General features: G+C 37.4%; 1 protein-coding gene across 3 annotated transcripts in view; it reads right to left on the bottom strand.

The window, feature by feature from the left end:
• Positions 1-1,347: 1,347 nt before the first annotated feature.
• The window catches only part of KCNN2 (potassium calcium-activated channel subfamily N member 2), a 72,683-nt gene continuing 49,708 nt past the window's right edge, over positions 1,348-24,322 (bottom strand). For 2 of the 3 annotated variants that reach the window (XM_032095939.1, XM_032095941.1), the window contains 4 exons: positions 14,510-14,620; positions 11,918-12,045; positions 7,332-7,401; positions 1,348-5,491 (listed from right to left, as the gene is read on the bottom strand). In XM_032095939.1, the coding sequence (XP_031951830.1) occupies positions 5,204-5,491; positions 7,332-7,401; positions 11,918-12,045; positions 14,510-14,620 (597 nt within the window). In that variant the 3' untranslated portion in view covers positions 1,348-5,203. Of the gene's footprint in view, positions 5,492-7,331; positions 7,402-9,438; positions 9,448-11,917; positions 12,046-14,509; positions 14,621-24,322 lie in introns of all 3 variants that reach the window. The other variant, XM_032095940.1, reaches the window with a different exon arrangement.

The following is a 24,322-nucleotide window of genomic DNA, read 5'->3' as shown; positions in this document are numbered from 1 at the left end:
TAGATTCTCCTAAATACTTGAAGATACTAATGGGCTTAAGCGAATCTGACTGAAAGGGAAGTCAGCATAAAGCTTCATTCTCCATCTGATTTTGTTACTTGCCATGCTAGTTTGCAACAGGTTCAAGATCTTGGCTTATGTTTTTTCTTTCACTGACACCACGTTGCATATCCTTCAATGTGCAGAAAAGCTTTGAAGTCCTCTGCAAGAGAATCTTCTTCATATAAAGGCCTGAAAATTATTGATCTAATAGAGCTTCAGCTATATCACTGTAACGAAGTCTAATATATGGCAGTATGTTGATGCTAATTCTGGTAACTGCCTCCATTTCAGCATGTCAACATACACTAGTCCAGACCACTCCGCACCTGCTCCGTCCATGTGCTGTACTGTCCAGCTGTAAGCAATTCTTGGCAGGGAATCAAGTGTCTGCACTGGGCTTGATGCTGTGCTAAGCCGTAAGTCTTGAGCAGAGTTGGACAAATTAACACAATCTTCCTCTCCTATTCATTATTATGAATAGGAGATCATCTTGCACACCAGGCTGCTCTTGAGAGATGGGACTTTTTGCTCAGTGCTGTGCTAAGTCCCCCGATAGTGAGAGAAACCTGTTCTTTCTGGAGTGAATAAAACTCCATGATTTCTGGACCAAAGCTGATGTGCAGTGAGGCACTCAGGCAAGTCAGAGCCAAACCTATGCACGCCTGACAGGAAAGAATCTTTTAAGTGTCTCTTTTTCTTTATTCTCTCAGACATGGAGAGAGTCGAGATCTTAAGGATACCCCTTAAAAGGTTTATAATAAAAAGGCTAACATACATTATAGCTTAGTTTTCTTTGAATTTGTGCTAACAGATACAGGACCACATTCATAAGCCCTAATCGACAGATGTAGGTTAATTTTATTATGCACATATAAAGTTCTGTGTACATAAATTTCCACACACATAAATGTTGGCTTTGAGTGTGTGTCAGCTCCACCTCAGGACTGTTCAGACATGGCAGTGCTCTTCCCAGGCTAGGGCTGGCTCGTACCTGGGTAGCCAGGAGTGCTGGTTAAAATTTGTGTCCGTTTCTACCTGAGCATTTAGATATGCTGATGCAGAGGTGGAATTCTGAAAGTAACACACATGAGTGTTAGCTCCTTCCTACCTTCCCCTCTATTTCGTTGCTTGTCACCCCTTAATAATTACTTTGAGTGTGGACTAAAAGGGCAAAAAGACTTTAAGGACTTTGATTTAAAAAAAGAATGGATATGACCAAAAAGCATGGCAGATGGAGAGCACACACTTACTAACCAGAAAACCTCCCATGGATAAAACTTACAAAGAATTTTTCATAACTTTTAGTTAGGGGAAAAGAGTTTTCAAACAATTTTAATTTTTAGTACTGATAAGGGTTACAGATTTTATTCTGAACTTTAGACACATTGAACACCTTTTATTCTTTTATGCTTAGATATGCTTTTAGTGTGCGGCATATCAATTTGAATGTTTACATATGATCTGACATGGAAAGAGTCTTACAATTTGTAAAACAGTATGCTTACCACTTATCTTTGCTCTAATGATGACAGTGATTCCAACCCAGTCTGGGGAGCCAGAGTTTTGAAATAGCTCATAAGGTATGGACCTCCAGAAGGCTTTTAGAGCTCCTAAGATGGATGCCAAACTTTTAGATAGTAAATCTCTTTCCGTATTAGATAGATCCTTATGGAGCAGCAGGAGGTAAAGAAAAGCTGAGTTGCACAAGTCCATCTGGAAAGATATGCAGGCTTAAAATCCATAATGATTTACAGAATCAAGAATTGCAGAGCATTTGCAAGCATAAATCATATGAATGTATTATTCTGATTCTGCAAAAAACCTAAATGTAAGTAAAAAGTACTATTTAAATCAATGCATTTAATCTTAAGCGTCATGAACAGGTCTATTTGTGATGTTAATTTCAGTCCTTCCGAGCAAGATATCTCTGCTCGGTGTCTTTAAAAAAGCAGACTAGCAATAAGACTCCCAAGAAACTGACAAATGGAATCAGTGTCTGGAATGTAGTGAAAAGGAGGAGTTTAATAGCAACTGAAAGCAGAATTTTCCTACTGGTGAAACTAAGGCAAGAGGTGCATGAAGCTTTACAGTTGTAACATGGTAAATATGCCATATGCTTCGAGAAAGACTCTTTGTAAACAATCTTTCAAAGAAAAGTCTACATTTAAATATACAGTTTCCAAGATATCATAATGATATGTTTTCCTTTTGATGATCATATCTGTTGACAATGATAGAGCTAAAATTTTGGAAATAAAAAGTCAGTAAGGTTGTGGTACTACAAAAGTCAGACGAGGGAAGACTAAAAGGAGTTTAGTGTCAGGAGTAAGAAAATCAAACCAAGAGTGCTTTGTGCTCTCCTGAATAGAAGTTTATATCTGTCCTTTCATATAGTGTATCCCCATGCAGCACCTTAGTGCTGAAATCAGGTATTTCGAGAAAAAAATCATTTGTGCTGAAAATGCAGATAAAATATCTGTAGTGAGCTTGAAGGTAAATTAAGATGTAGAACTGGAGTATTACATGGTGACATCATTTGTTTTTTGCTTTAAAAAGAAAGAAAGGAATCCAAAATAATTTGGCAGGTTGTTACAGAATGCTACTGATGGAAATAATCCTGATGCATCTCACCATTGCAAAAAGCTGTGGCAATAATATTAAGTTTAGGCTCCTGAGTCCTAGTGAGTAAAAGAATTGGAGAGGTCAAAGATGACAGCTGCTCTTTCACAACAGAAATAGCTAGCTCAACACTTACAGCTAGATCTTAATTCAAATTGACAGATTGACAAGAATTTTCAAAGTGTAGCTACAGTTCTTAAAAAACCCAGTTGTGCAAAAAATGGGTGTTATACATATATTAAAAAGATGTAAACAATGAAAGAGCTACTTCAAGCTGACAGGAGAAAAAGGAATGTATTCAAGCTACAGAAAGTGTATTTCACATTCAATGTCAAGAAAAGTATTCTAAACTAAATGCAAAAAAGGAGAAAAAAAGAATTCTAAAACTTGACTATTTAATTCCAATATTATTAATCACTACTGGCCTTATGACCACTCACAATCTCATGTAGTTAAGGACTGCACTAGAAAAGTATTAGCACTATATAATATCCCCCTTTTCCTTTGGAAATGAACTCCATAAAAACAAAAGCAGAACTGCAAATACTATGCATACTGCTTGTTATTTCCAGTCACAAAATACCAGTCTGCAAATAAGGCACGCCAAAGGCATGCAACTGTCCTGCTCTAGGGGGAAAAATACGCAAACTCATCATTTTTCTCAAGGACATAAAAAGTTGGAGAAATTCTTGACCTTTTAATAAGCATGCAATACCTCTGGATGTCACTTATACATTCATCATTTATACATTCGTAACACCAGAAAAGAAGATCCTTTAATTTAAATAGGCCTAAAGTATCTGCTGTTTTTCAGATTATGTATTTGGTTTGGGGAATTCTGGTTACTGGAAAGAACAGTTTTTCTGTCTTGCCCAGCAGGGCTCTGCCCTGACTTCTTGCATTACTCTTTCCTGCCTGTCCTTGTTGACCAGAAGTCACAGTGTTTCATGGAGCAATGTGCATTTCCTTCAACGTGCAAGTTGGTTACTTCTAGGCAGACATAATATTACTTAGAAACAGTCAGCCATGTCTACTTGTTTAGCTACAGATGTCACCCTTGTCTGTAAACTGGGGGAGAGGCAGACTGGACTGGCATATTTCGTAAATAGCAAGTACTAAAAAATACCTCATAAAGTCAAATAATTTCCTGTTTATAACTAGGAATTGTGAATGTAAGTTGCATCTTCTGAGCATTTAAACTTACCTAGTTTTGCTACTCTGGAGCATAAACCAGGAGAAATGTCAGTCAAAACCTTTTCACCAGTGCCTACTGGTGACTATGCTTTCTGATTTGTTTTCAGGGTTTTTTTACTTTTTTTTGTTTGTGTTTTTTTTTTTTTTTGGTTTTTTTTTGGTTTTTTTTGTTTTTTTTTAATAAAGTAGGAGACCTTATTTTTATGCACGAAAATAAAGTACTATAGATACCCTACTGTTGTAACTCCAGTCTACAGCTGGCTTTTTACAGATTTTGGAAATATTGCTAGAAGTGTTTTGCTAAGCTTGACTGCATAGCAGGAAACATGGGGATTACCCAAACATAATGTATACAGAACACTGTGCTGCCATCACACAACCGTGTATACTATGTGTGTCAGTCATTCACTCCAGAAACACAATGAAAGGAGTGGAGAAAGTAGCAACCTAACACTTTCAAAACCCAAATAGCATTATTAGGAGACTTCCGGCTGAAAGTGATGCTTTCGATCTGGACAAACTTACCTGGCATAGTTATGAGACTCCGAATAAGTAAACAGGACTTTGCCTGTAGTTTTTGAATGCCAGTAGCTTTACAAATAGTCAGTTTAAAAGATCATTGCCATGGGCATTGCATAAATAATTTTATATACATAAATACATATGTATATAGATATTATCTATGTGCATGTGTGTACCAATGCATGTTAAATAAAAGCCCTAAGAATATTTTAAAAACCCATAGCTTACTCCAAGACTTATATTCTAGGATAAACTATATTTTTAATTAATCACTTCAGAAATTGAAGCTGTCAGTGACCTTTTAAAATGACTATACATATACAGCACACTGTTAGATTAATATCAATTTTTTTTCCCCCTCCACTGCAAGCGAAGTTTAGACAGTTAGCTTTCATACTGAGAAATTATTATTAAGCTTCAATTTAGCTTCTTAAAAGTTCACAATTAGGTCTTTTGATTGTGATTTTTTTTTGGTCATTAGGTCCAAGTAATCAAGTAACTATGTGCAGAAATTAACCTTTTTATTATACTAGATTATGTATTGTAGTAGTAAAGCTTGTTTGAAGTGCATGAATAAAAAGTGAAATTACAGGAAGAACAATCTAATATAGCAATAATAGGTGCATTCACTGTGCATTTGAGAGGAGGAGGGGGGAAAAAAAGAAGAGTTTTCACTCATTTTGGCCTAAAATCTGTTCAGGTTTCCAGGATTCTGACATCAGAACCCAGATAACACTGGCTAGAACCATAGGGCTTTACAATAAAAGCTAAAATATTGACCATATGATGGCAAAAAGTCTTTATTTTGCGGTTAACTTATTCTCTTCTAGCTACTCTCTGATGAAGTTGGTGGTGCTGTGGAGGATGATCTCCTTCTTCTTGACAAAGATCGTGACCGTTCAGCACTGTAGGCAACATGCTTATCGTAATTTTGTATCTGAGCCTCGAGGAATTCCCTCTGTTGCTGGCTGATTGTCTGGCTAATCACTCCAGGAAGAGCTTGAATGCTACCAATTAAAGTTTCCAGTTTAGTTTCCAGAGTAACAATTCTCTTCTCAAAATCTTCACTTCTTTCATTTAAGTCAGAAATCATGTCATACATGATGTTTTGAGTCTGAAAGCAGAAGGATGTAAGTAAAGGTTTAGAGAGACCTTACAAGTATTGTAACAAGTAGCACAACTCTACAAGGGTTTGTAAAAGAGGATATGAGTATTATTACAATAGATAGTCTTGTGAAATAATTTTCCCTGTAGATTAAATTACAGTAGACTAAGCTTTCTACTAGATTTCTTGAGCAGAAATGTAATGCCTTTTAGTAGCACTTCAGATGTCAAAGTTGAAATCAATTAAAAACCAGACCTTTTGTGGAAATTCAGGTGCTTGGGAGTGCACCAGGTGAAGCTTTTTGAACAGTCAGTGGAAGCCACCAGGGGACTGAAGGCTCCAGTGATGTGCTCCATCCTTAACTGTTCTTGATTCTTAAACACCTTCGTTCTTGAAAGCAGAGCACAAATGTTGTTCACTGGCTTTCTCCCTAAACTGAGCAGGTTTTCTTGGATTGGCAGTAAGAGGAATCCAGTGCATTGTTTTTGAAAAGTAGTGCAAGGAGTAAAAACTCAATTGTATGCTTTTCTACTTCTGCATTTCCAATCTATCTGGCCTCTACAAAACACTGTTTGGATACAGCAAATATATACAGTGTACTTTAAAATGACACAATGGTCAGTAAAAATGTAATCTGAAATGTGTTATTTCATAGGGACTTGGAACTGGTTAAAAAAAATGGCTAAATGTCTGCCTCCTACAGACTGAGACTTCAGATTATTTAAACTAGAGTAAAAACTGGATGTAATTCAGTAGAAAAAATGGTTGAAATTTATGAACCATCCAAAGGAAAGGAAAATTAATTGAATGACTACCTGAAGTGTAAACCACTTCAGTATCAGGTGAGTGTTACAACCCATTTCTCTGCCTCCTGTTTCAGGGTGCTAGCATCATCCTTGAATAGTCTTGTATCCTACACAAAATAGTATCTTAAAAGTCCTTATTAGCTGCCAGAAGCATTAGACTGAACTGTATTTTCACCTGAAGTTGTCAGGTGGTTCTGTAAAGCAAGAGGGGAATGAACACTGAAGAGTTTAATCATTGCTTTGATGCACTTGAAATCGAGGAGGATTTTGAGGTAAATGAAGAGGTGTACAAGAAACCCTTAGGAAGAGCCCATTAATGCTTCTAATGTTGCCTCAAACTAAGCTCACAGTAACTCTTAAATATTAAGATCTAATGAGAAATCCAAAATGCTATCAGCTCAGACCTCTAGCTTCCTAGTTATTATATATTTATGAAAAATTCTAACAACAATAAACAAGCAGTTTGCAACTGAATAGCCTCTTTTACCTCAACTCAAATGGTTTAAAAAAGATTTTAAAAGCCTTATGATATACTGGCAAAGTAGGCAGCTATTATTCATTATAAAAACTTAAATAAATCCAGATCTAAATTGACTTATCTAAAGTTACTGCTGCATAAGACAACAGGAACAGAAAACCAGATCCTCTAATTCCAGTCAAGAGGCCATGTACTATGGTCTGTGATGGCACAGTCACTGTCACCACATGGCGTATCTCCTTACTACACAGCACTACACCACTACGGCCCACTCACAGTTCAGCATTTACCATGACCACTGCAGTCACTTCAGGAGCTCTCAGGATCAGTCTCTTATTGTGACGTCTTTTTCAAATGTACAAAAAAATAAATAAATATGGCACATTCAAACTTTCATCAGGATGTTTCTTTCAGTAGGTACTACCACAAAACACACACATATTTTCACTTGCTACAAATAACAACCTTGTTAACAAGATTTGCACATATAATGCACACCATTTTCACTTAAAAGTGCTTCATTTTGAAAGAATGAATGTTGAAACAACAGTAACTGCCTACTAACCTTTGCCAGGTCCACCAAAGTGTTGGCTTGATCATTCAGTTTCCTTTGTTCCATTTTTACACTTCTTAATCTAAAAAGTGGAATTTTAAGTCAGATTTTTTTTTTGTATGAGGTCATACTAGGATTTCTAAAGAGCATGCACAAAACTTAGAAGAGCAAATAACTGCATGGACAATGCCTTGACTACTTTGTGTAGAGTCATAATCGGTCATGTGCCTGCTACAATGAGAAGCATGCTTCTTCAACACCGCAAAAAAGGAAAGAGCAAGGAAATGTGATGTCCTCAAGAATACCATTTGCCATGGTCAAAGTTGAATTCAAAAAGGAAGATAACAATTTATCCAGACTACATGAAAGAAAGCCAAAACATTCCTCAAAGCCTCAGTATCGTGACAAGTAGATATAGGAAGAAACATAAACCAGAAGTTTTTTGTCATTATTATTGTAGTAATCAAGAATCTTCCCATGCCTACATGACTAGATACAGGTATTAGCCCTGTTCTGTCGGAAATGGATTGGGTTAGCAGTGTTGGAACCTGATGAACATACAGTGATAAGTGAGTTTCTCCTTACTTTAAACAGAACTTCCATCTGACCAGCAGCTAAATGACCAACATGCTTGCCAATACATTTGGTTTTCTTAGATAACGTGTGAATCTTAATATGATTACATTTTAAATTTACATCAGACATTCTTTTTCAAAGCACTATTTAAACTACAGCATTGAAAAACTATGAAAGAAGCAGCAAGGGTATATTTTTTTTTTTGATGCATACCTATCGACGTTATTATTAGATATGCACATTCCTTACAAGATATAAACATGACCTTTCTTATATATTCCCTGATACAAAGCCCATGTTTTCCAGATTAACTGCTAGAGGAGTGGTTTGTAGATCTGATTTTCACAAACAGGCAACTTCTACCATGAATAATTTTTTCAACATCTCATAGTAGACCCATACTCGAGCTTTCAATGACTTTTCTGGCTGTTCTAGAGCAGGAAATAGGGTTTTACAAAACCAAGGTATCAATTTATAAACAATGTGTGACAAGATACCACTTCAGTCTATCAGTATGTCAAGGGCCAACCAAAATAACAATTTGGTTAGCTGTTAAATGGAACTAAGTTCGGCAGCATTTTGTGGAAGGTGGCTTGCTAATGCATTCTCTGCCCATTTCTCAGTGATGGTATTACTTAGAAAGTTAGTTTAAAGAAAGCCTTCTAGAAGGTATTTCAAAATCAGAAAGTTTCTTTCATATCTTTAGTTTACAAGCATTTCCTTTCATATCTAGGTTAACTGCCATGAGGAAGTAAGTTGTGGAGAGTGAAATATCATTTAAAAATATCTTTAAAATATAAATGGCAATAACTCTGTTAAGGTAGAAATTAATTGACCACATAAAACTGGCATTCCAGCAGCTTGTTACTGGAATGTCATGTGCTCTTCTTCCACTGCAAGCTTCTTTCAGAGCATGACATAAATGCAGACTTTTGGAATGGTGTTTCCAGAGGCTGTGAGCTGGAGTTTTTCTAAAGCGAAAAATATGAAGGAGTCTCCAAGTTACAGAATTATATAATTACAGTCTCAGAACAGAATAATTATTCAAAAGTAATGATTTCACTGGAGAAGGACAACCCCAGTGTTTTGGTGACCATTCTCTCAAATAATCTGTAGAATATGTGTTTTCTGCTTTTCTTAAGATTCAATGACTCATCTGTTTGAACGTCAGTATTTTAATTTTAAAATTCCAGGAAGTCCATTGTTATTGTAGTAGTACCAGTACCAGTTGACACCAACACAATAATTCTTCATGATAACCAACCCAACACCTACCACAGGCTGTAAGAATGTATAGGTATGGCAAGTCTTTAGCTGCAGCAGCCGGATTTAAAGTAAACCAAAAGACTTTAATTGTTTAATTCATTAAAATAAAATTTTGATTTTATGAACTTCACTTATCACAGAAAAAGATCATGATTCTGGATCACGTTTCCATGGCAGCAATCAGACCACTGAAGTTCACAAATAAAAACTCTATTTTTTTGCATGCAGACAGTGGTAAATTCTTCAAGTTTAGAAAGGAACAGCTTGTACAACTTACTTCCGAGCTCTATTTTCATTTTGTTGAAAAAAAGACAAAACAAAAGAAAACAAAATGTAAAATATACTAAAACAACCAAATGAGCACAGTGGGCTTGATTCAGCAGGTGGAAAGTCCTAGGGAGTTGCTACTTCTTTCGATTAGTAGCTGCCTGAGGAGGAGTCTAACTCACTTGCATTCATGATGACGGAATCTGCAATATCTTCAAGCCTTCCCATTAACTATCATCTGTAGATTTTCTTATTCATACAATACATAACATGCCTTTTAATGATTTCGCCTTCATCTTACGTATCATCTGCATGAGCAGCAGAACACACAGATCAGGTGAAGGCATTTTAGAGCTGTGACCATGACTGTTATCATGATCTAGTCTGGTTTCTTTTATGAAATTGGCCCTGAAATGCCACTCCTTTTATTTTTGTCTCCAGTGAAATGGTTGGAAGGTGAAGGAGGGGTACCAAACAAAATTTAAGAATCCAGAAAGATGGAAAACTGTAAGTCACTTGAGAAAAGCTCAAATATGTAAAAGGATGAAAAATTCATTTGCATCCATCTACCCAGCTACAGGAAGAAAGCAAACTGCTAGTGCAATGTTTTCATCTATGGCACATTCTTCAGCATATTGAAAAAATTATCTTTTGTCTGTTTCTTAAATACAAAAGTTCTGGGGCGGTAGTGTAAAGTGGTAAAGGATAGAGAGAAATGACTAACACAGCTGTGCAGTGTAGCTGTCACAGCTAGGAAAAAATTACTACTGCCACCTTCTTCACCCCACCCGATTAATTCATTTTTAAGGGAGGTGCAGAACACACTTTATATCCTGCAAAGGTCTTCTGAGTTTGAGTGATATATAAAGCTGGAGATCGAGCCTGCTGTGCTTTTTAGATTATTTTCTGAACATATGTGCTCATACACACACAGACACATACACACATACACACAAAATAAATAGCAAAGTTAAAATGTTAAGGAACAACCTTTGCAATCAAGGATTCAAGTCCAGCAAGGATGCACATGACATGCCATCCTCTCCCCAGAACCCCTGCCACTCCCCTCCACCTCCCAATCCTTTAAGCTAAGACAGATGACCAAACTGGTATATAAAAATATACTTTTTATATTCACATAAAAATGCCACAACTTCTGTTGTCTTTTTATTCCTCAAAGTATTTCCACAATGACACAGTAACATTTAATCCTGCAAATTTGCTAAATATAATACAGTAATCAAGGTTTACAGAATACTTCGTATCTTAAGCTTAGCTACCTACTGCTTTAAAACACTGCTACGAAAGAGAGAAAGAATGATTGTCAGTCTAAATTTACTAATAGGACATGAATTAACCTGGCCTTCCCTTCCTGTCTTTCCTGCAAGATGCTACATAGATGTTCTTTTCGTCATGGATACTTCCTTCACATCTCTTCACTGCTTGGCTCAGACACAGACCTACACTCAAACCATCAGTTTGAAACTAAACTTATCTATTTACCTTTTCCCTATAACTAATGGGAACTATTTTCATAGGCTGTACAAATGGCTGCCTCAGGCTGGATGGGGATAACAAATAGAACAGACAAACAGGTCCTGACCATTCCTCAAAAGAATTCTGGTTCCCGCGGACAAAACTCTGGGGTTTTTTCCTCCCATTTAGTTCAAGAAATAGCAACCATTGTGCAATTCTGCTTGTTTTGATGTGCTTTATGATAAACGCATACCGCAAATTTTAGGAAAATACTTATAGTGTGGCAATACCATGGTACAGCTTAATCCTACTACTGGTTTTAAGTCACAGGCTTGTTTTCAGACCCTCAAGTTAGAGGGGAAGAACTCATTTGAGTAATTCCAGAGGTGCTCAAAGGTCTCAACTATTGGCATACACTCCAGTTTTCTAGAAGAGATGTCAGGGGTCATAGCTGACATACCAACATTTGATATTATGCACTGAGAATATACAGTGGAAAGAGGCAACTAAATGCTGGTAGACCATGCCATGATACTTAATGAATATTCTTTTCATTAACTACTCTCTTTTATCACATCATTCTGATTTTAAAGTATTAAAACATCTACTACAAAGCAAAATTTTTTGAAAAAATTTTCTTCTGTCTATGGTACTTTGCATCTTACTGCTTGGAAGCAAATGCATAAAAACAAAGGATAGTCTCAGTGGCAAAGAACAAAAAAGTCTTAGATAATTCAAGAAGCACTGGAAACTTCTAAAAAACATTAACGAGTTTATATGGACATAAACTGCCTGCATACCCTTTTATTTTATTGTAAACAGATAATACAGTAAAACCTTATATTTACTTTACTCTGAAAGAAAATCAACCTCAAGAACAATCTTCTATGAAGGGAAGGGAATGGTGGACGAAGAGAAGGGAGAGGACAGGATGGGACTAAGAGTGACTGAGGGAGAAGGAAACTCATAGAGAGAACACCTTGAGAGGAAAAACAAAGCAAAATAGTACTTACTGATGAATAGCTTGCAAGAATTTGCGTTGATGTTTCCTTACTTTTGCATGGTCTATTTTTTTAACCAGCTTTGTGTTTTTATAAATTAACCATGTTTCCCTGAGTACATTGGCCGCTGCATTTTTCACCTGTTTAATAAAAGAAAAACACCAGGCTGACAAAAGTAGTATTATGTTATGTTTTCACTTTTCTGGTCCTAACTCATCCTAAAGCTTTTAAAATGCTGTCTTAACTATGGGAAGTGGGTACCTCAAGAAACTGCAGCACTGAGGGGAGAAAGCAACAACTGGACTAAGGGGACTGCTGAGCAATTTCCTTTTTATATAGATGTGAAATTGGGATCAAATATTTTTGCATCCAGGAATAATTTTCCCTCTTCAAAGAGTTGGAACTGTTTGTTGTTTATGGCAATACAAATTACAGCGAGGAAATACTCATGCATTATCTGTACGTTAATTAAGTGTATTTAATAGTATGATGACATTTCTCGCTTCTTCTGTGGTTAGAACCTCTTAATTCTCTTAGCAATTTAACAGTCTTTTAAGCTTCCAGAGCCATTTGAACACTTTTTCCCTTTCCTTTTTTTTTGGGGGGTGGTTATTTTTTATATTTGTTTCTTTTTTAACATTCTCCAAGAAGATGAAAAAATATGTTGTCAATTAACATGGGCAGAGTTCTATTTAAAAAGTGCTTTGCCTTTTTTTTCAATGAGGCTTTCCATAAAATATTGAAGGTAAGAGTACCTAGAGTTCTCTTTTTAAGTCATACAGAAGTTTCAAGAGTGCTTAAAAACATACAAATAATTTGAATGCAATGTTGATTAATGATGGAATGACTAGGTTACTTACAAATAAAAACTGGCCTAACTATTCACCTTTATTTTCCGTCCCTCCAGCTTTATGTCATGCCAGTAACTGCAGTGTTAGAGCTAAGTCAAGGGCTAAGACATTGCAGGAATGTCATGCAATAGCTCTGCCCAGCAACAGGTCACCCCCAACCTGGCACCTGTAAGTGTTGGAGAACCTTGTCCTGTCTTCAGTGAAAGCACAACCACATAGTGAGGATGTTTAGAGACCTCCTCACAATCCCTAAGCAGCCCTTGCACTTCCACAAGGTATCGCTGTCTCCAGGCCGTGAGGAAAGCTCCCCATCACCTGCATGATTTGTGACCTGCTGTGCATCTTGGATTTCTTTGCTTGGTTTGCTTTTCATGTGCTGTGAGTTTCATGAGCTTGAAGGTATGAAAGTACCACTTGGATAAAGTATTAGACTAACACTGAGATTTATATGAAGGTGAACAAAATAAACTTCAGAAGGCATAAATAAATAAACACCAGACTCAAAATCTGGCCAATCTCTGCAAGACATTTTGGGCTTAGCTCTCAGATAACCCTAGAAAAGTAACTGTGTTAGGAAGGGACAAATTGTTTTCTGTGGTCTAGTATCAACAAGACTGTAACTGACTGCAATAGGAGTGTTAACCAACAAGCTCAGAAAGCCACTTTGTGTCAGAGACCCTTTATACCTATATAAGAACTGTCTTCCCACGCATCCTTAGTCTTTCCCCACTGTGACTGCTTAGAGGAGATACAGGCTGTTAGTGGTGAGCAGCACAGAAATGAGAGAGCCAGCACAGACAGAGCAGTGTTTTGAGAAACACAGCATGTCGGGATAGGACAGGGCTCTCTGCTGCAGAGCTCCCTGGAAGTGCAGCGCTGCAACGCTGCATGGAGCTGTACCAGGGCAGTCACCCTCCTCCTTGCCGGGAGCAGAACTACTGTCTCCATCTTAGGCATTGACATCCCTCTGAACACATTGGTAAGGAGAAACTCTGCTGAACTCCTGTTGTGATTAAAAGGACCTTTGTCCCCACATTGGCTCTTCTCAATAATGAAGACTAAACAAGTTGAGTGGACTGTACAGCTACTACTCACTTGTTCCCTCAACACTGACCTGCTTCATTTCAGCATTCATTTCTACTTCTTTGTTTGCTGCATTTTCTTTCATTTAAAATATTTCTTTGAATACCAATGATTTCTATTTTTTCAGTAACAATCTCTTCTAAAAATAATATAAACAAACATCTTTCAGAACCCTTCAGCACTGTGTGCTGCTAAAAATAAACCATGCGTTGTGTACAAAAAGCAATTGGAAAGACTGCCTCACTCACAAACCCTGAAACGTTGTTTTCCTAAGAACATCTCTCATAGCTTGAAATTCTTGTTTTTAACTGTTATTTCACCTATTTTAGCTAAAAAAATTGTATTTTCATATGCCACATAGCTTTTGGTTTAATACAGTAGTCTAGTTTCACAGCAGGTAAGTGCTGTGAAACTAGACTATTAACTAATTAACACCAACTACCTTCCAGTTACAAGAACCCTCTATACAATATTGAAATCCTCAAAATTTTTAACACCTTGCAGTTGCCCTCAATTTAGAGATGAACTTAAGGCATTCAATCTCTAATCTTTCAAAATCACACCCATGATAATGTTCAGCAGGGGTACCGAGAAGGACACTACTTAAAAAGAAATGCAGAAATAAATACACAGTATTCCTTTTCAGTTGTGAATATAAAGTGTGACTTACTCTTTTAGTTAGCTGGGTGTCCATCATGAAATTATGCACATGTTTTTCAGCTTTGGTAAGTTCTAACTTCCTTGCCACCACAGCTACCACCAGTGCAGTGCACCCAGCACCCTGAAAACAATAAAACAAACCCCCAAGATGTTACTACTGCATTTTGCAGAGTTTTTAGAGGAAGTTTCTCCTTTCCTGTAGAAGTATGGCAGGCATCAGGTGATTCATCTCAGGTAAATACAGTCAACATGCTACAGCTATTTAATTTCAGAGTAATATGAAAAGTCAATATTTACAGGTTGGTAAACTGTCAAGGCACCAAAATAATTAGTGAGCATCATTATTTCAAAGTTCTGCTTTTCCTTTTCTTTCCTGCAGGCGTTAAAAATTTGAACATGTCCCATTTCTAATGCGTAAATAAAGGGGGTGATAAAAATAACTTTTTAAACCCAGAATGTTAGTAACAGAGCACCCTGTTCTTAAAAATTTTCTCAAGGTTATAGCAACTGCTAAAGAGAAAATAAGATTAGATTAGTATTTGGCAACACACACACACAAAAGAAAAGTTTCTTAGGATTTTCTGTAGGGCCTAAAAATAATAGCAGAATTAGTATTTACTCACTTTAGTATATTTTCCTGTTGTTTTGAGTCCTTCAGTGATGTTTTCCTATATTATTTCTGCTTATCTTATTACCATATAAAATAGAACACACACACAGGACCATGTCTTCAAACCTTGGAGAAAATACCAATTTTCTAATTTGTGCTGTGTATATGTCTGCACATGCATGTATATACATGGACACACATGTCCACAACAGGCTAATGCCAGAAGGTTTCTGTCTCTTTCAAATGACAGTGCCTTTATCAGCATCACAAATTTAAACACTATTGTATGGGCCGGGTGAAACGGAAAGGAGGCTAAAATGAGCCAAGTAATAAGAAGCACTGTCAATTATACACATCTAGAGGTATCATTTACTTTACATTATTTATAAATTCTGCTGCCTTAGTATTTTGTTTTTATAAACAAATTTTTACAGGTTCTTTTTAAAAAAAGTATAGCTATCTCATTAAATACATGAGGGTGTGTTTAACTTGCAATTCCAATCTAATTCCAATCTGTTTAACATCATTTCAATCTAGTTCTTATTGCATTTGTGTCAGTTACTCTCCAATATAAAGCAATCTCTCATTGTCCATTGAAGCTTAACACATTTTCATTCACAGAGCTTTCTCCTACTCATTCTGTATTTCTCTCATAAATTTATTCTCTCTCTATCCCCCACATCTATAACTGCCTTACCAACTCCAGAAAATCCAGAAGAAATCTCAGAATTTAGCTTTCGAAATACAAAATCCATTAACAAACACATAGAGACTGCAAAATGATTAACTCATTGGAAACCCCTTTTCACACAATGTCCTTAAAAACCTGAATTTTTTCTCTCTGTGTACTTACTGAGGCACACAATGAATTTTGTGAAAGCCTTTGTTTCTTCATTTCCCTGGTAGATTGCTCCAAGAAATCCATCCAATTCCTTTCAAGCACCTAATTTTCTACAATTAGTTCTCATCTTCCATCCTCAACAGCTCTCAGAATTCCTTCAAATGAGTTGCTCATAACTTTGCTGCATTTCCTGCTTCTCTCCTGTCCTCAATACTAAGCTTTTGCTGTTCTCTATCTCTCTTTTCTCCAGTCCTGTGATGATGGAAGTTCATGGGAAATTACTTGAAGTTTTGCTCTCACCATGAGTCAAAATGGTGCTAAAAATTCCCTTGCTTCTCCAGACCCCATTTACAGTTAAAAAGGAAGAAGACAGGCCATACTGTCTTAAGCCATGCAGCTTAAGACTAAATACTCCAGGAGTCCACTGAGCCTTCTGAGAAGAGGACTAGACAGGAGATGCTCTAACATGTCCTACCTCCCCAGAAAACAGACAGCACTCTTTAAGTCTTCTTCCTGTCAAGGGAGATGCTAATATGCAGAAGACTTCTCTGTAGGCAAATAAATTAATAAATTACCCCATATAATACCAAGGAAATGAAGATAAAAGCAGACATCTTTTGGTTCAGTATGTCAGGAAAACCAGAGGCCAGATCTTGATATAATGACATAACTGGAGTTCTGCTTGCTAACAGCAAGAAAGCTAGAATGGAAATGAGCTTTTTAATACAGACGCCACTGGCACAAAACACCTGTTTAAGCCAATTTACTGGGGGAGAGAAATACTAGACCATTCTTTCCCAGTTCCCCTCAAAAATACTAGAGGAATGGTGGCAGGCAAAAGAGTTTGGTTTGAGGCAAAATCATTCCAGCCTTTGTGATTAAGTCTCATGCTTTTTCAAAGTGGCACAGCAGCTGTAAGGGCCAAGTGCTGTTAAAACCAGCAGTTTTAAGTCTCACATAAAATATACTGCCTGCAGCATCACAATGCTGTCACTGGCAAACTGTGACAACCACCTCTATGATGAACATAGGCTCTTTTAGTATTTCTCCAGAAGTAGGAAGTATTATACTACCTGCCTGTTTACACTTCACAGTACTTTGAAGAAAAAAAATCACTCATAACAGCTTACAACAATGACTAAAATGCCACTTAAACTACATGATGCTAATTAATACTTTATGTTACGGTGATCTGCAGTATTACGTGACTCCCCTAAAAAGCTCAACATCCTTAAAAATACTAATAAAGTGAGAATGACTCAAAATTGTAGAAATTAAATAGAGGCAATACAGTTACTTTAAAAAATGGTAGCATTGTATGTATGATACTTGCCACAGTTTTTGAATATGCTGATTGATAGGAAAATCAGTAGGTCAGCTTATATGCTGTTTATTTGTTATATCAATACTATGCAACGCAGCAGCTATTTATATATTAAAATTACTCAATCTAAGTAAAAGATTGAGTAATAATTATTTCAACTGCAGGAGGGGTTTTCTAGAGAATAAAATTCTACAACGTCTTATATTTGATTACTGCATTTTATAACTTTCAACATCATTGTTTTTATCCTGTTTTAAAGTAAATAATTAAGTAAATCATTGCTTCAAGCTCTTGTTCAGGAGAATTATATATAAGATGAAGTAAATGAAAAAGGCAGGAATGTATATATTTTCAAGTATCAAAGCACCAATCAATTCTATTTGGAATTCACACTCCTTAGTCAGCTGCCTGACCATCTCCTGCATTACAGAGTTATTGCAGTGTATTTTGGCTTGGTAAGCAGCCTGACTTTAAGGGCACTTAGGACAGAAATTATTACAACACATGCAGACAGTGTAAGCAAATTGATCAAGCCAAAGTTAAGGTTTGACTACATCGTTCATTTGCTCCACTTAATGGAAACAGGCAATAACAGAATTAATTATCCATTAATTTGATGGTGTTCAAGTATTCTATGATCAAGCATTTGCCGGCAACCACCAGTTTTAAAAGCTGATGTACCTGAATGTTTCTATTTTTCAGAGAGCATGTACTAGCTGAATGAAATTATCTACTAAAGCATGAGAAGATTTAAGAACTGTGATCTAAAACAACAAGATCAGGACTCTGCTGATGAGCTGAGCAATGCCTATTTCCTGTTTGAAAGGATTGGAAGTTGAAGCACATGAATTTCATCCTGAATGCACAGTATTTCTTGCTTGATATGAAGTGTAGCATATTAGTCTACAGTAAAAGCAAGAAGTCTGGAAATAAACATATCCTCAGTCTTCAACTGAGCAAATCAACAAACTCTGGCCTCCACAGTGGCATGAGATCTCTGATGGTGATGTAGAATTTGCATTTGTGAGCAGTACCACCTTTAGCATAAGGTTCATAACCCTTTACATTGGATAGAACTCGTCTTGATTGTCAATCTGTCTAGCTGTTGTCCCTTATGAAAACACTTTGATTTGACTGCAAACAACTTGAGGACATTCTTTGTATCTTTAATGCTAAATGTGGTGTTCCTGTTAAGGACAAAGAATGATGCCTAAAGTTCAAATGCTCATGCAGGCAAGCAACAGTCTGTGAAAGCCATTCTCCAGTACCTTCTTTGATGCCTAGAATCCAAAATGAGTTTCCCTGACAGAAATGTAAGTAGAAGTCTATATTGGCATTTGTCATAGGTTAGCAAGCATAGTCCCGGAAGGGATGTCCTTGCTAAGGGGTGCTTACAGTTTCCTCTGGGAACTGATAGAACCTATCAGCTGGCCAGTTTGAATATGGACAATTCTTTAAGCCACTTAAAGTTGTGACCACCTCTGTAATCCACATTTAAGAATAGGCAAACTCCCCCTCCAAGCTCTCTCTCGTTTCCAGTGCTGGGACAGGTGGCTGCGGGCCCTGAGTGGGGGCCAGCGGGCCCAGCCAGGCCCTGCTTGGGCCAGGCCGGGCCGGGCCACGGCCATCCTGGAGCCGATGGACCTGTTCCAGCCGTGGAACCCCCCCCCACTGCCTTGCCGTGGGCAGCCGGAGCGGCTCGGCTCTCCCCCCTCTCCACTGCGATGAGAAAAATTCAACATTCCAGCTGCAAAGCTGCAAGGCCGAGGTGAGATTAACCCTTTTACTGCTGTGAAGAGCTGAAAACCTGAGGGAAGAGAGAGAGGAGATGCTTAAAGCTGAAATTCTGTTGTGAAGCTATGATATATCAGAGTATCCTGTTGTAATTCCATGAAGATATGGGGGGTGGAGTGTTCAACTCGTAAGCAAAAGCACCTGCGTTGAGATGGGCAGATGCTGATGCAGCTGTAATTTCATGAGAAGTTTGGACAGGGAGAGATGGACCAGATGAGGACTTTTGCTCCAAACGGGAAAGGAGAAAACCTCAGTTCCTAGAGATGCTCCCAGAGACAGTCCTAACAATGAAGATGAGGAAGACCCTTTGCTCCCAGGGAAGGAGAAGGGCCTCTGTTTTTGTTTCTGAACGGCTCAACCTTAAAATTGTACCCCAAAAAACTTCAAGAGTGGACCCTCGAAAGCAGTTGCGGGAAAAGCTGCAAGTCGGGGGAAGGGACTCACATGCGAGCAGAGAGACTCCTCTTCCTAAAGGGACTGAACAATATTTGGAAGTGGGCGGCTGTCTCGTTGTGATACTGTTTTCATAGCATGAGCAAGAAGAGACTTCTCTTTCTAAATGGACTAAACAAGGTTATTATGGAAGTGGTAAACAGACTGAACATCTTAAGGGTTGTCTTTGAACATTGTCAGTGGGAGAAGGGAGGAAGGTGAGGGGAGGAGGAGAGTTCTGAAGGTGGTATAATTTTTTTTTTTCTTTTTTTCCCTCTTTTAGGTCTGTTAATAAACTGCTTTATATTCTTTCAAGTTTGGTGCCTGCTTTGCATTTCTCCTAATTCTTATCTCACAGCAGATAAACAGTAATGAGTATTTTGGACCAAACCACTACACTAAATTGGTGTTTCCGCCCGGTTACAAACCGAACCCGCGACAGCATTTTACTCATATATACTTAGGCACTTGTTAAACACTAGCAGGATAATAATTTTCTCAGTTACATAAGCCTAAATGATGACTGATACTCCTTAAAAAAATGAATGGAAGGCTGGACTAAATTGAGGGGGGAACAAATAATGTCATCAGGCACTGATGTCAAGCCCATGCTATTTGAAAAGGGAAAGAGAAGAAAGGTGAAATTAATTGTATTTTAAGTTATACTTTAAGCTTAGCAACTGAACAAAACGCTTAAACATGACTTTCAGATAAAAGCATGATTATTACTTGGTGTTATCTTTCACTTTACCCTCAGGCATCATAAATTGCAACTTTTCCTATCTTCTGCACAGTGTCTCCTCTTGGCACTTAGTCCTGAATTATTGCAAGCCTCCTTTCAACTGGTTCAACAAAGCCAACTATGTCTTAGACACATCAGAGATTGCTGCAATGGTTATTTTCTTTGCCTGTCATTCTTATGATGTTATTTTGCTCTGTGTTGATGTAGTCCCTTCTCCATGGCATCGTATACAGAACATGTGCCCTCAGTTGCAATTATTTTATGACTCCTCATGGATTTTAGCTCTAATAACCTCTTCCAGACAAGATTCTTTGCATCACCTATTTACTTAGTAAAAGCTCTCTAGAAACACATATAAATCTAAAATACAGTTTTCTTTTAAAAGCTTCTCCTTTTTTGTTTAGGATTTTACTTACTACAAAGCCTAGCAAAACTAGTGAAGGTACGTCAGATTCTGGTACGCCAAGACCATTTGTTCTGACCCTACATAATTCTTCCATTCTGTTTGCTCTACGGGAATGGTAAACTGTTCAGTAATTTGGACTATTTATTTCTATTCTCTTTATACAGTACTGGTATCAACAGGATCAGGTGTTAAGAGTCCTGAAGTGCTACAGGAATACAAATAAGAATAAAGGTTGTAGGTCTGTATTATCCAGCTACAGTGTGCACATCATACTAGACCTGACTTTGCCTTTTCCTCCTTGTCAAAGTTATTCATCAATATACTTACTACATACCAGCTGAGATGCCTTTTGCAGTCCAATCACAATCCTCTGTCCTCCTCACTCATGCAACCCACCCTGAGCTTTCTGCTGTCAGCACAACCACCATATCAAAGCTGACTAACTGAAAGTTACTACAGAGAATTTCACATTATGGTAAACCACAGCTGACACAGCCATAGCAGCTGGAGTGAAAAAGCTGGCATATCCCAAAGCACAGAATGAAAATGTGCTTATGGAATCCAGATCAAGACCATGCCTTTACTACCACTCACAAGTGCTGAGACTGAGGGTTCACACTGCTGCAATAAGAATGATTGCAAAACTGCAGGGTTCAGACTTCAAGTAAAGTCTAGCAGGTACTCGCATCTAACATTCTCATCAAGGTTCAGTTTTACTGATAGCCAGAGAGGTGTATTCAATTCTTCAATCAGAGTTTATCTAAGGCAAATAAAGCCTTAGCAATGGCTGCATTTTCAGTTAGCATTGAAAGCAGCATTTAGTCAGTAGAGAAACCCTGTTGTCTTCTAAGTACATGCCTCTGGCATTGTCACTTGGTTCTTTTTTTGGTAAGGTTTCAAAACACCTTTACAAGACAACAGTGAATTGAGTCACTCCTGCAACCACCTGAAGGTTATATACATGCCTGGACAGTGCTATCAGTGAGAAGGGAAGCAACACTGCATCAATGCCTCAGCTGAAAGTCTCCTGGCATCTCTGGTTTACTGGACTGGAAGTGAAGTGCAATCTTTAGTGGTGTAGGTGTCACAAAAATGTCCTGCTATACTTGCCTGTAGCTGAAAGAAGGAAGTTGCCACATTTCTTGCTCACTTCCCTTGGGATCCACTGAGGGAGAGAGAAGGTGCGCTTTGCAGACATATGGTTCTGGTGGGAAATTTAGCTCTGCACCAGAAAAGGCACAATATTCCTCCTGCTGCTCTGCATAAAATGAAAATCCTGTAAGAATTTAAACAGGTATTTTGTTCATTTGGCTCTCTCAGAGGTGGACATACCAGGACCACCAGGGAAGGGAAAAAAAATTTAAAAAAAAATGTTGCTTGAAGTAAAAAAAAAAACAAAACACCTCTCCAAAACAAGACAGACAGAGGCTAGGGAAATGGTGCTGTATAAATGTGAGTTTGCATTTGTCACTGTTTACTGGGAGAGATGTGTAACCTTGCAAGACTGAAACAAAATAAGATGAGTAATAGGACAACAACTATGCCATCTCAGCCAAAAGGGTGATCCAAAATATCTTTGCATTATTTATACTTTCATGTATTCAGTATTTGCCTGGCTACTACTGTCTTCATTGGAGTTTGTCTGCACCACATCTAGAACTTTACTGCAACACTTAAACTTCTGATCCATACAAGAGTAGACAAGCAGATTTGTTTAATTCTAATTAGTCCATAAGGTTTTTAGCAATGTTGCAAAAATAAAAATTATGAAGACCATTAAATGTTATGTAAAAATGTGAAATTGATTAAATACTGCCACATATAATAATGGGTAGTCACAGGTGAGGGTGAAGTAAACTTTTTGAGTAATGAAAGCTGGGTACTAGGAGAGACATCTGGGACAGCACGGGACATAATGATTTACACCATGAAGACAATATCTCTTCTACAGGGGAATGTATAAATGATTGTAATGTTAACTCAGAGAAGCCCAACAATTGAACATGCCCTGGTGACTGGCGCTCTGGTAAACCTTCAGTGGTCATAACAGCTAAAACACCCCTGGACTGTTTATCCCAATAAGCATAAAAAGCTTTATGCTGACTAAGGGTTGAAGTCCAATTTCATTAAATGAGCAGGCTTAACAGGCTATAAGACTGATGGGAAATATCACTTTAATAATTCCGGGTGAAAGCTACCAGCGTTGCTCTTGTTCATCACCTGTGTTGTAAATACAAAAGTTTCATGACAATATGTGTAAAAGTATACGAAAACTGCTGCATTAAATTTGAAGTTATTGCAGATGAAATTACATTTTCTCAGAACAAAGAAATTTTGTCGCAACAGTCATCATCTCCAGTGATACCTACATAAACAAAGACAGCATGAGACAACTGCTGCTCATTCTAGCCAGGAACTAACTGCCTTTGAATTTGCTGAAAGGCATCCATAACTAGATCTAAGTGAGAAACAGTTCCTGTGCCCTCTGAAACTTCAAGAACGTCCCTGGTCTACTGGTACAAACTAAAGACCTTCTGCAGAATCTTTTTTTCCCTTCATTTTTCTAATTTTGAAAGATGGTGAAACCCTTCAAGAGATGTTGTTTACTCAAATGGAGTAGAGCCTCTGCCATTGTCTCACTTTTCAGATTACTGCCCTCTCAACCACTACTTCAGGGATCATGTATTGAAGCTTCTCAACTTGATTTTGATAATTTATTTTTCTTTGCTTCAGTTAAAAGTTTCCAACAAGCCACAGTCATAAAATAATCCCAAACTATGTTCTTTTCCTACAAAAGTTTCTATTTTTGCAATTTTTTGTGCTGCAACAACAGTAGAGGAGATGACAAGTTTCTCAGCAGCCCAACTTTTAATAGCTGTATCCCTAAGAATTCAGGCATCATTAACTGTCTTCTCCATATAAAATTTCTGCTCAATACATTGTCTGCTTAGGTTGTACTATGCTAGAAGGAACAAACGATCTCTTCTAAATCCTGATGTCACTTGTATTAATTACTGAATTATAAGAACCAACTGAATTAAACTCTAGCATATATCTGAGACATGGACCCAAGATGCTATCAATTCATATGAAAAGCTTTTCATATTTTCTGCACTCTCACGGAAGTAAAAACTGAGCAGTGTTCTAGATTTTTGAAATATCCTCTTATCCACAGATAGCACAGCAGTTAGTGCTCTAACTAGAACTGATCATACCTTTTCAGCTTTTAGAGTGTAATTCAAAATACACTTCTGTGTTTCATAAACCATTATGTTTCTCCAACACACTACACAATTAAACAATGTGAACAAAAGTTTTCAGAAAATCACACAATGTTTTAGACATTATTCTGCACAGTAATTTACAACCTTTTTTGTACATTATCCATAAAGTTATATAAAATAATTTTCGTATTTGATTGCTCAAATCTGATGTTTATGTTATTTTTCTCTTTTTCAGGACTCATCCCAGAAGACATGCAGACAATGTTAACTCCGCAGTTAGGATCTATTTGTTTTCTCCCTCTTTTTCTTACAGTCTAGCAACAATTAAATTTCAAAGATTTTGCTACCAAGAAAAAATAAGACAGTTATAAGACAGTAGCAGTAGAAATTGCTACTCCAAGTGCCATGTTCCTCTTTTAGATAGTTTTCTGTATTTATTGGTAAGACCCG

This window comes from Corvus moneduloides, chromosome Z, assembly GCF_009650955.1.
Source record: "Corvus moneduloides isolate bCorMon1 chromosome Z, bCorMon1.pri, whole genome shotgun sequence".
In the NCBI taxonomy this organism is placed as follows: Eukaryota; Metazoa; Chordata; class Aves; order Passeriformes; family Corvidae; genus Corvus; species Corvus moneduloides.
This window is presented reverse-complemented; position numbering and strand designations above follow the sequence as displayed.